The sequence below is a fragment of the Silurus meridionalis genome, chromosome 19 (genome assembly GCF_014805685.1).
Source record: "Silurus meridionalis isolate SWU-2019-XX chromosome 19, ASM1480568v1, whole genome shotgun sequence".
In the NCBI taxonomy this organism is placed as follows: domain Eukaryota; kingdom Metazoa; phylum Chordata; class Actinopteri; order Siluriformes; family Siluridae; genus Silurus; species Silurus meridionalis.
In genome coordinates this window covers 17759845-17772678 of record NC_060902.1, presented here as the reverse complement: position 1 = coordinate 17772678, position 12834 = coordinate 17759845, and the positions used below count along the sequence as shown (strand labels likewise).

At 45.0% G+C, this 12834-nt stretch overlaps 1 protein-coding gene across 1 annotated transcript in view; it reads left to right on the top strand.

Annotated features, from left to right (window-relative positions):
• Positions 1-2100: 2100 nt before the first annotated feature.
• bsnb (bassoon (presynaptic cytomatrix protein) b) overlaps positions 2101-12834 on the top strand; it is a 57214-nt gene continuing 46480 nt past the window's right edge. The window contains 1 exon segment of the mRNA XM_046875484.1: positions 2101-2615. Within this exon segment, the coding sequence (XP_046731440.1) occupies positions 2482-2615 (134 nt within the window). The 5' untranslated portion in view covers positions 2101-2481.

Sequence of the window (12834 nt, the reverse complement as noted above, 5' to 3'; positions counted from 1 at the left end):
GATCTTGTGCTGGTTGCGGAACATCAAAAATTACCTTTAATCTTCCGTTTATAGGAAGTGTGGCTTTTTTTATCTCATTATTTGCTCAATACTGGATCATGTTCAATAGAATTTGTGGTTGATGTTTCAAATATCATCTCTCCATAACATCGATGCACACTGATTTTCTCGAAAGAATGAAAATGATTTGTCCTTTGTTGTTGTGTTATGGAGACGACTGAGATTGTGGAGAGGTCCGATCCTAATCCGATCCTTCAGAAATTCAGAATCCTGCTGTAACATTTCAGAAAAAAAATAAAAAGGGAAAAAAAAAGAAATCCACCGTGGGACATTTATATACTCTTCCTCTGTGCTTAAAAAAGATGCAGCTTTGACTCTGCTTCAGCAACTGTGTGTGTGTGTGCGTGTGTGTGTGTGTGTGTGTGTGTGTGTGTGTGTGTGTGTGTGGTGGGGGGGTGGTTTACGAGCTGCATATAAACTGGCCAAATTTAGCCCTAATCAGCAGCACTTTTCCGAAGAACATGATAAGTACTGGCTTGACATTGTGCAGAGTTGTTAGATGTTTTGAGGATGTAGCTCATCCCCGTGAGCAGCGTGAAGATCAAGTCCGGTACATGTGGTGTGCTTCTAACCCTGCATGCCATGCCGGACTCGGATGAACCCTTAATCCGTGGCGGCGACCTTCTGCTGTGCTGTCACGACCGTCCACACCGAGGATGAACTGAAACGACCAACCCTGATGACGTGAAGTTATAGAAGATTATTGTGGTGTTTTTCCCGATATTGTGAACACGGAGGCTCCACTCATTATTTAACTAGGGTTCATTGGATTAAAGGTTCATTAAAAGCATGGATTCAGTGCATTTGCCTGTTACCTCTCCGAGAGTCCCTGTTACCTCCCCGAGACTCCCTGTTACCTCCCCGAGACTCCCTGTTACCCCCCCGAGAGTCCCTGTTACCTCCCGAGACTCCCTGTTACCTCCCCGAGACTCCGTGTTACCCCCCCGAGAGTCCCTGTTACCTCCCCGAGACTCCGTGTTACCCCCCCGAGAGTCCCTGTTACCCCCCCCAAAGGTCCCTGTTACCCCCGAGTCCCTGTTACCCCCGAGTCCCTGTTACCTCCCGAGACTCCGTGTTACCCCCGAGAGTCCCTGTTACCCCCGAGGTCCCTGTTACCTCCCCGAGAGTCCCTGTTACCTGTTTAATGATAGACAGGGTATGAAGCTGATCACTGGGCTCTGATCGTGTGTGTGTGTGTGTGTAACCAAAGTTGTTGATGTCCTCCAGCAAAGTTTCATGACTTTGAGGACAGTGCTGCTGGTCTCCTCTTTCCTCAGCATGCAGGTGCTTGGTGTTGGTGTTACACATCAGAGAGCTTTCTGAAGCAACAGCAGCTCTCGAATCCCTTGTGAATCCTGAGCACAGTCTCAGCATGCCTCAGTGATACGGTGTGATGAAAGCGCTGGATGAGTTTTTAAACACATTGACTAACTGACAACAACTTACAACATCTGAAGCAAAGAAGCAGCAGGAAGGCCTTCTGGAGACATGATGCTGAGAGCTACCTGAAATTAATTAGCCATCCAGGAGGGAGAAGAATACCAAGTTTGTAAAAAAACATTTTGTGTCAAATAATGTGACTGAAAACAGTAGTGACAACACACACACACACACACACACACACACACACACGAGCTTAAACAAATCTGATTATTTTACTATTACATATAGTAAATAATATAGGCAAGTGACGTCCATATATGGATTATAATGACACGCCCACATTCCATATATGGACTGAATGACTTTTCCGGTGATGCCGTTCAATTTATTCAAATTGATGATGCTGTAGATTATTAGAAACAGCAACACTTATATATTATAATGTATTATATAATTCTCTTCCTATTATTATTATTTAACTACACCCACGTTTTATTTCTAGACACGCCCTTTAACGCCTAATATTTTTTCTGTCTCCTCTCCGGTGTGTGTGTCTGAATGTGTTCGTACGTGCGCGCGCGCGGATCCAATTCTGCACATCCGGGTACGGATGCCGGTGCTCCTATAAGGGGCGCTGCGCTCGGACACGCCGCGTGCGAAAGAGCGAGCGCGCGGATCTGGGGCGCGTGCGGGCGCGCTCCCGCTTGTTTGCGTGCGCGCCGCCGCTCGGCCCTTCCCGTGCTCTCCGACGTTCCGCTCGCTCGTCGCCGGATCGTCGGGTTGTGGTGGCGCTGGTGGTGGTGATGATGAAGAGGAAGACGACGATAATGATGATGATGATAATGATGATGATGGCGGAAGCGGAGTTACGCTGACACTCTCTCTCTCTCTCTCTCTCCTCCTCCTCTCTCCCTCTCCTGTAATTTTTCTCGTTATTTGCGCCTGTCGGTGGAAAACCGTCGACCGAGCGGGCCGCGCGTGTCCGTGTGTTTGTGTCTCCCTGTCTCTCTCTGTCTCTGTGCGTCCCCGTGGGTATAAATGGGGAACGAGGCGAGCCTCGAAGGAGAGGCGGGCCAGCCCGGGACCGCTTCCGCTTCAGCACCACCGCGCGCTGGACAGCTCAGCGAGCCGAGCACCGGAGCGCGCGCAGCACCCGGCCCGAGACCGGACAGGTATGAGCGACGTTTTACACGCTTTGGTGCGGGAACACTGGAGGGGTGTGGGCTGCACTGCGGCTCACCCCCGGCTCAAACCTGGGTTTAGAAGCACAACATCCACACGAGCGTTAGGCTTTTCCCCCTGACACACCATGCTGTCCGTGTGTGAACAGCGACACCGTGCTCACAGCCTTCCCAGGCATGCTGTAACGGGCTGCTCAGGATCAGAACCCGAGCACTACTGCCTTCATCATCACAGCAGTGTACAGGAGCAGTGGCTGATCTCTGAGCTTTACATTCTAACAGCAGGGCTTCTGTCTGGCTCAATCATTCCCTCACGACATTTCTCGTAAGAACACACTTAAACACAAGAAAATGGGCGGTTGTCAGTCTGGCTTCCCTACGATACGATGCGATGCGATACGATACGATACGAAACGATACGATGCGAGACGATGTGATGGTAGAATATGATATAAGAGTTAATATGATACCATAAGACATGGAAGAATAAGTATATTTAATGATATGATACGATACAATGAGAGAGGGGAGGATATGATGTATTATAAGATGCCATAAAAGGCGGCAGGATATGAAATTTCATTAAAGATACAATAAAAGATGGCAAGGTATGATTTTATGACACATTGGGAGACGATATGATTAAGATGAGTTGATGCGATATGAACGAGACAGTCTGATATAATATGATTCGATGTGATTTTTTAGGTAATGATTGGATTTTTGCGGACATCGTTAAAGCTGCTATAAAACGATATGATTTTATATCATTAATTCCTTTGATATTCCAGCGATTCGATGTTTGATGACACCAGTGAATATGAATACCGCAGGAAACGAGACGGTGTGTTACAGAACGATCTGGTTGACACGTGAGCATCATATTGTAATACATTATATTGTGCAATATTATTCAGTAGTATATATTATGTATTGTGCTCAGAATCCGAACCAGTCCTGCTACTAATTGGTGAAGAAGGATAATGTAGTGAAGCAGTATTTTAAAAGAATCCTGGCTGAAGCATGCCATGCTTTCTGGCATTTCCAGCTTTAACATTACATAACTAACAAAACCATGCTCAGGTTACTGTACTGCTGGGGATCATATATCTCTTATATCTCTTATAATTCCTTATAACCGTCACTATTCACAATAACATTTCCTCTAAGTACAATACATTTAATCCCGTATTATTCCTGACTTTTTTGTGGCTCTTTTCTAAATTCACAAATGTTAGCAAAAATCTTGAGACACACAATTGTCCATGAAATGTTCTCTTCACTTGAACTAGAAGAGCCAAACCTGTTCCAGCATGACAATGCCCCTGTGCACAAAGCCAGCTGATTTGCAAATGTTAGCAAAAATCTTGAGACACACAATTGTCCATGAAATGTTCTCTTCACTTGAACTAGAAGAGCCAAACCTGTTCCAACATGACAATGCCCCTGTGCACAAAGCCAGCTGATTTGCAAATGTTAGCAAAAATCTTGAGACACACAATTGTCCATGAAATGTTCTCTTCACTTGAACTAGAAGAGCCAAACCTGTTCCAGCATGACAATGCCCCTGTGCACAAAGCCAGCTGTAAGATCTCCTGCTATAGAGCTCCTACCCTAACATGAATGGATGTGAATGCTGACTGGCCTCCTTACCTCCTGACTTTACTAACACCCTCTTCTGAACAAATCTCCACACAAAATCCAGTGGAACATCTTCTTATAAGAGTGGAGATTATTATAACAGCAAAATGGGAACTACATGTGGAATGAGATGTTCGAAAACGAGCACAAGCCAACCTCCATGTTGTTAATAATGACTTCCGATTGGAGTGTTGCTAAACATAAATAACAAAACTGACACATTTGATACACATTCCGTAATAAAAGCAACAGCTTTTCATAAAAATATGGCTTTTAATGTTGCGTACCTAGAACTCTCTGGACACATTTCCTGGTTTTGTAATGTTCCTGTAATGGTGATTGAGTCATATTTTCATAAGGTAACAATACTGCTGATATAACAGTGTGTAATGGCACAGGATAACCATGATGACCGTTTACAGTCATAATCTAATAAGTGTATGATTCATATATTTTGGCCACTACAGTGTGGTCAGTGTGGTCAGTGTGTCTGTCCATGGTCCTGATCCTCAGCGTTTATTATTTTTGTGATACAAATAAAACACGTATGCTTTCTGTTTAATAACAACACACTCAATAAATCCTGGTATAACAATGATCATAAAATAATGAATACGGTAATAACCTTCACTCATCTGGGAAGATGTTCCACTAGATTTTGGAGTGTCCTTGGATAGATTTTAGAGAATCATTCAGCTATAAGGGGGTTAGTAAAGCCAGGTACTGATACAGGTAGGTGAGACGGTGAGGAGTTTTCTGGGGTGCAGTCAGTGTTCACATTTATTCATGTTCAATAGGGTTGGAGCTCTATAGCAGGAGATCTTCCACGCACTTCCAACCCACGGAAAGCTGATCTTCATGGAGCTGGCTTTGTGCACAGGGGCATCGTCATGCTGGAACAGGTTCAAGTGAAGGGAAAATTTCAAGCTCCGGATTCCAGAGACGTCCGATACAGTCGTGTCCCTCCAATATTGTGCTAATAGTTTGATGAAGAAACACACGTGAGGAAAAGGCAGGTGTCCGAATAATTATGACCACACAGCGTATTTTTAATTTCAGATTCAGTATTCAGAGTGACCGTAAACTCAACATCACACTATATACAGTCAGAAATACTTAAATACCTACACCCCACTCTGTCAATCTGTTTATTTCCATCTAAACTGATTTATAAACACTGAATTTACTGAATAAACCCACAGAGTAGAAAAAACTTTACAACCTCACATCTTTCTGTTTCTTTTCATTTGTGGTGATGGGATGATGATGATGATGATGATGATGATGATGGTGATACAGCAACCTTTATATTAAGAGTTTATGTAAATTTGTTTCCTGCTCGTTAGTATCACCCTGCTGAAGATCGTATGAATGTGTTAGGCGTGATAAACGTGACATACGTGACCACGTCGTTATCAGGTGTGAGTTGTTTCTCAGTGAATCCCACATCAGCAGTTTTATAACTCATGAATCAGTTGTTACGCAGCTGTACTGCATGAATATGTGGTTAGAAAGAAAAACGATTGATTGGGCGGAGCCAAACAGCTAGCTAAGGAAAGCGGAGTGGGCGGAGCTACATGTTGTATGTGGGGTGTTCGTGTGTAAAGCTCAGGTGTTTGAGCTGCGTGTGTGTGTGTGTGTGTGTGTGTGTGTGTGTGTGTGTGTGAGTGAACTGTTATGTAATAATGATTGTTTGGAGCTGAACCTCGCAGCGTGGTGTGTTTTATTTATTCACATTACCGCATTGTGTGTGTTAAATGTCGGCCGGTCAGTCAGAGGCGTGATGAAGCTCCGCCGCATTAACTATTCATCCACTTCTAATCAGGAGACTTCAGTTCCACATGCAACAGTCTTCCTGAGTCTCTCTCTCTCTATCTCTCTCCATCTCTCTCCCTATCTCTCTCCACTTCTCTCCATCTCTCTCCACCTCTCTCCATCTCTCCCTATCTCCATCTCTCTCCCTATCTCTTAATTTCTCCTTTCAACTCTTTCTCCATTTCTCTCTCCATCTCACACTCTCTCCTTCTCTCAGTTCATTTCACTCTCTCCATATTTCAACCTCTCACTCTCCATCTCTTACTCCATCTCTCTCAATTTCCCCATCTCGTTCTCTCCATCTCTCACTTTCTTTATCTTCCATTTTTAATTTCTCAAACTTTCACTCCATCTGTCACTCTTTCCACCTCTTTATTTCTCAATTTCTCCACCTCTCACTCTTCCTATCTCTCAATTTCTCAATCTTCGCTTCTCTCACTCTATCCTCTATCTCTCAATCTTTTAAAACTCCCACTCTTTTATCTCTCCTTTTCTTAATCCTCCTCTCTCTCCATCTCTCTTTTCTCAATTTCCCCATCTCTCACTCCATCTCTCGATCTCTTCATCTTTTGTGCTCTCTCCAAATCTCTCTCTCTCTCTCATCTCTCTCTCTCTCTCTCTCTCTCTCCATCTCTCTCTCTCTCTCTCTCTCTCTCTCTCTCTCTCTCTCTCTCTCTCTCTCTCTCTCTCCATCTCTCTCTCTCTCTCTCTCTCTCTCTCTCTTACACTGTCTCTCTTTCTCCCACACACCCATGTTCCTGTGTTGTATTTCTCTCTCTGTTCTCGCCTCCAGCTCCTCCTTCTCTCTGTTACTCGTAAGCAGACAGAACAGTTTTTACATTTTAAAGGGAGCATCAGACATTGCATTGCTGTTGCCCATCTCCATTTCCTGCCCTTCATCTCTCCATTCCTCCTTCTCTCTTTGTCCTCTTTGATTTTCCCTGTGCAGAGGAAAAAAATGTTCTGTTCATGTTTCTCTGCGTGATCCTGCTGAAACACTATCTCTCCACTGAGTGTATAGCTGCACTCCTGCCAGTGTGTGTGTGTGTGTGTGTGTGTGTGTGTGTGTGTGTGAGAGAGAGAGAGAGAGAGAGAGAGAGAGAAAGTGTTAGAGACGCCCAGTGACAGGCAGGAGGCAGGTGGAGGCAGATTTTACGGATCACCAGGTTTTCCCACGAGCTCGGACCATCAGGTGTCTCGGCAGGCTTCGGCTCACGCTAGCGCACATCGTGTTTAATCACAAATACACAATTCTAACACACACCACACCCACTCTTATAATACACACACACACACACACACACACACACACTCAGTCTGCTAAAATAAATGAGCAGCTGTGCAACAAAGCGGGATTTTGGTGCCGCTTAGATCCCTGTAACCACGACAACCTCCATGTTTACACAGACACGACTGCTGTTGGTCAGTCTGGAATCGGATTGCTCTCTGTTCATGTTGCTGGTCAAGAAACAAGTGTATTGCTCGGGCTATAGTCAAGTACACCATGGTCAGGGCAACTCCAAGATCAGGATTAGATCGGATCAGGTCTTGAGCAGACTGAGAGCAAGTCAGGATCAGCTACTCTGTTTCATCTGTGGATTATGGTTTCTTTTCTAGATGAAAGAACGATTTTTGCTGGATTTTTCATATGTAAGAAGTATACAGAGAGACAATTGACTACATCCGAGACTATTCTGGAGTCCAAGGATTGTATATACCTTCTACTTGTTCTTTTCTTTACTGAGTTTTATCTTCATAACCTAGATAGACCTTCACCAGCAGAAGACATATTTTACAGCAGGACTCTCATGTCATGTCCCCATGAGCCTAGGAAATGGACATTTTCCCAGACACAATATTCCTACAGGTTTCCTAAAGATTTTCTCCACTCCCCAGGCCATGTGTTCCTACTTAATGTTTCAGATTAAATCTCTATATTCAGGGGACGTTATTTTCTCAGTGATGAAAAACCACGAGCTGAACCAGGAAGTATGCACTGTTTATGCAGTTCCTGCAGTCTGAAACACAGCCACCAGACGGATTCATTAAGCTGAGTAGATATCTGTGTAAATATGGTTCTGATTATGACTGTGCCATCACATTACAGAGAGAGAGAGGGAGAAAGACAGAGATGGAGGGAGAGCAGAACAGAGAGGAATTTATGCCGTAATTCCTTGTAGACGGAAAAGACATCCAAATATCATGGTGATAAAAGAGCTTGTTACATAATGACACCGCAATCGAATAAAAGTGTGTTCATGAGCTCCAGGGCTTTTTCTTACTCTCTCTCTCTCTCTCTCTCTCTCTCTCTTTATCTTTCTATTTCCCTGTTGTCTCTCATGGTCATACTAGCAGGCTTCTATCGAACCCATTCATTACTCCTCTAACGCTCAATAGGATCGAGTCCCGTCTGAGTGAAGTCACCCTGAACAGGCATATAGCGGCATGTCTGTTGGTAAAATGAGATGAGAGCAAGCCACACACACACACACACACACACACACACACACACACACACACACACACACAGATAGGTGAGAAACAGGACACGGAGGGATATACTGGTTTTCACACGCTTCGGTTTTCAGTTCAAATCACTTCCCACAAGTTCACTGTGAATGTGGGGGCCACGCCTCTTTGTGTTTATCTTTCACTTAGACTAACAAACACACAGGCCACGCCTTTTTCACTTAGAATGACAAACACACAGGCCACGCCCCTTTCACTTTCGAATGACAAACACACAGGCCACGCCTCCTTCACTTAGACTGACAAACGCACAGGCCATGCCTCTTTCACTTAGAATGACAAACACACAGGCCATGCCTCCTTCACTTAGACTGACAAACACACAGGCCACGCCTCTTTCACTTAGAATGAAAAATACAGGCCACGCCTCCTTCACTTAGACTGACAAACACACAGGCCACGCCTTCTTTACTTAGAATGACACACACAGGCCATGCCTCTTTCACTTAGAATGACACACACAGGCCACGCCTCTTTCACTTAGAATGACAAACACACAGGCCACGCCTTCTTTAATTAGACTGACAAACACACAGGCCATGCCTCTTTCACTTAGAATGACAAACACAGCCAATGCCTCCTTCACTTAGACTGACAAACACACAGGCCATGCCTCTTTCACTCAGAATGACAAACACACAGGCCATGCCTCCTTCACTTAGACTGACAAACACACAGGCCACGCCTCTTTCACTTAGAATGAAAAATACAGGCCACGCCTCCTTCACTAGACTGACAAACACACAGGCCACGCCTTCTTTACTTAGAATGACACACACAGGCCATGCCTCTTTCACTTAGAATGACACACAGGCCACGCCTCTTCACTAGAATGACAAACACACAGGCCACGCCTTCTTTAATTAGACTGACAAACACACAGGCCATGCCTCTTCACTAGAATGACAAACACACAGGCCATGCCTCCTTCACTAGACTGACAAACACACAGGCCACGCCTCTTTCACTTAGAATGAAAAATACAGGCCACGCCTCCTTCACTAGACTGACAAACACACAGGCCACGCCTTCTTTACTTAGAATGACACACACAGGCCACGCCTCTTCACTAGAATGACACACACAGGCCACGCCTCTTTCACTTACAATGACAAACACACAGGCCACGCCTTCTTCACTTAGACTGACTAACACACAGGCCATGCCTCTTTCACTTAGACTGACAAACACACAGGCCACGCCTCTTTCACTTAGAATGACAAACACACAGGCCACGCCCTTTCACTTTCGAATGACAAACACACAGGCCACGCCTCCTTCACTTAGACTGACAAACGCACAGGCCATGCCTCTTTCACTTAGAATGACAAACACACAGGCCATGCCTCCTTCACTTAGACTGACAAACACACAGGCCACGCCTCTTTCACTTAGAATGAAAAATACAGGCCACGCCTCCTTCACTAGACTGACAAACACACAGGCCACGCCTTCTTTACTTAGAATGACACACACAGGCCATGCCTCTTTCACTTAGAATGACACACACAGGCCACGCCTTCTTCACTTAGAATGACAAACACACAGGCCACGCCTTCTTTAATTAGACTGACAAACACACAGGCCATGCCTCTTTCACTTAGAATGACAAACACACAGCCAATGCCTCCTTCACTTAGACTGACAAACACACAGGCCATGCCTCTTTCACTCAGAATGACAAACACACAGGCCACGCCTTCACTTAGACTGACAAACACACAGGCCACGCCTCTTTCACTTAGAATGACAAACACACAGCCATGCCTCCTTCACTTAGACTGACAAACACACAGGCCACGCCTTCTTTACTTAGAATGACACACACAGGCCATGCCTCTTTCACTTAGAATGACACACACAGGCCACGCCTCTTCACTTAGAATGACAAACACACAGGCCACGCCTTCTTTAATTAGACTGACAAACACACAGGCCATGCCTCTTTCACTTAGAATGACAAACACACAGCCCATGCCTCCTTCACTTAGACTGACAAACACACAGGCCACGCCTCTTTCACTTAGAATGAAAAATACAGGCCACGCCTTCACTTAGACTGACAAACACACAGGCCACGCCTTCTTTACTTAGAATGACACACAGGCCACGCCTCTTTCACTTAGAATGACACACACAGGCCACGCCTCTTTCACTTACAATGACAAACACACAGGCCACGCCTTCTTTAATTAGACTGACAAACACACAGGCCATGCCTCTTTCACTTAGAATGACAAACACACAGCCCACGCCTCCTTCACTTAGACTGACAAACACACAGGCCATGCCTCTTTCACTTAGAATGACACACACAGGCCACGCCTCTTTCACTTAGAATGACACACACAGGCCACGCCTCTTTCACTTAGAATGACAAACACACAGGCCACGCCTTCTTTAATTAGACTGACAAACACACAGGCCATGCCTCTTTCACTTAGACTGACAAACACACAGGCCATGCCTCTTTCACTTAGAATGACAAACACACAGGCCATGCCTCCTTCACTTAGACTGACAAACACACAGGCCACGCCTCCTTCACTTAGACTGACTAACACACAGGCCACGCCTTCTTCAATTAGAATAGTAAACACACAGGCCACGCCTCTTTTACTGACAAAGAAACATACAGGCCACACCTCCTTTATTGAGAGTGAACACACAGGTAGAAAGACACATATCAGGTAGAAACAAGTCTCTGGAGCGTGAGCGAGTGTGCGAATGCGACTTCTCTCCAGGAAGCAGTCCGCGGATGATAATAGCTCTCAGCCGATCTGCGGCCTCGTCGCTCACGAGTGAAACTCCAGCTCTAAATTTCCATGAATGCAGGAGCACGAGTGCTCTGGAGGGATTTTAAAGATTGATACGGCTGCTATTGTCCTGCGTCACGCTGTTCCCGAGTCACGAGCATGAAATCTCTGCACGCTTCTGTGCAACAGACGCCGGCGTACCGTCCGACCCGAGTATCGGAAAAGCAATCAGGCTGCAATTGTGTCACGCAACTCAAAACTAATTAGCCGAGTGTTCGCTAAATGCACAAGAGCTGTGTTTCAGCTGCTAAAGCGATTGGTCACGAAGGAGCTCTATGACTTCCAATCACACTTATTTCTGCTCACATTAGACCTGGATGGAGAAAAAAACAGATGCTGTGAACGCTAACAAAGATGGACATTTAAACTAGCCACTGCTAATACTGTATAAGGTCGTTCAGTATGCTAGCTAACGTTATTACAGAAAACACTAGGATGCTAAGCACATGAATGGCAGCCGCATGATTTTGACCGTGCCCTAAATTATATTCTTCTGACACGAGGAATCAAGCGAACGTTATTTTCACGTGAGGATGCTGTTGCTAGGCAATGCTTCAGCTTGCTAATAACCATAGCTGCTGATTTAGCTAGCTAGCATGTAAGTGTTATAGGACACACAGTGGAAAGATAAAACTCAAAGACACCTCAATTGCAGCTTGTCCAACATCCTAGTTAACGGTAATTACAGTAAACGTGACAGATGCGCACACACACACACACACTCAGAGGTGACTTCTAGCTGTATCTTTTGTGTGTGGAAGTGGGGGAAATTTTGTCAGATCCTGTCATTTGTAAGTTTTTGTGTGTGTGTGTGTGTGTGTGTGTGTGTGTGTGTGTGTGTGTGTGCGCAACTTACAGACTGTCACACTGGTGTTTTGATGTGAAGCTCCACTGAAACTTTTAGATGGCAGGCGATGAGCCGAGTGAGCAAAATCCCCTACACACACACACACACACACACACACACACACACACAGTTCTGACTCACTGGTACTGTTGTGCTGTCAGAACTGCTTTTTGATTCTCGCTTACTGTGTGAAAGACATCAGTGACAGTGTTGACTGTGTGTGTGTGTGTGTGTGTGTGTGTGTGTGTGTGTGTGATCTTACTGAGCACTTTATTTGGAACACTACTAATACTGAGTAGATCTTCCCTATTTGCTTTGAGAACATCTTCAGTTCCAGCATGAATTCCACAAGAGATTCTGCTCCATGTTCTCCTGACTTCATCCCAAAAGTGATCTGCTGGATTCAGGTCCATTTATTAGGAAGGCCACTAAAGAAACCACTATCCTGGTAATAAAAACGGTTAAGATGATAAGAAGATGGTACATGGCTCAAACACTCTGTGGCCATGATTCATGAATCAATGATGGATTAAGTGTGCTGAGAAAACTTTTCCCACACCAT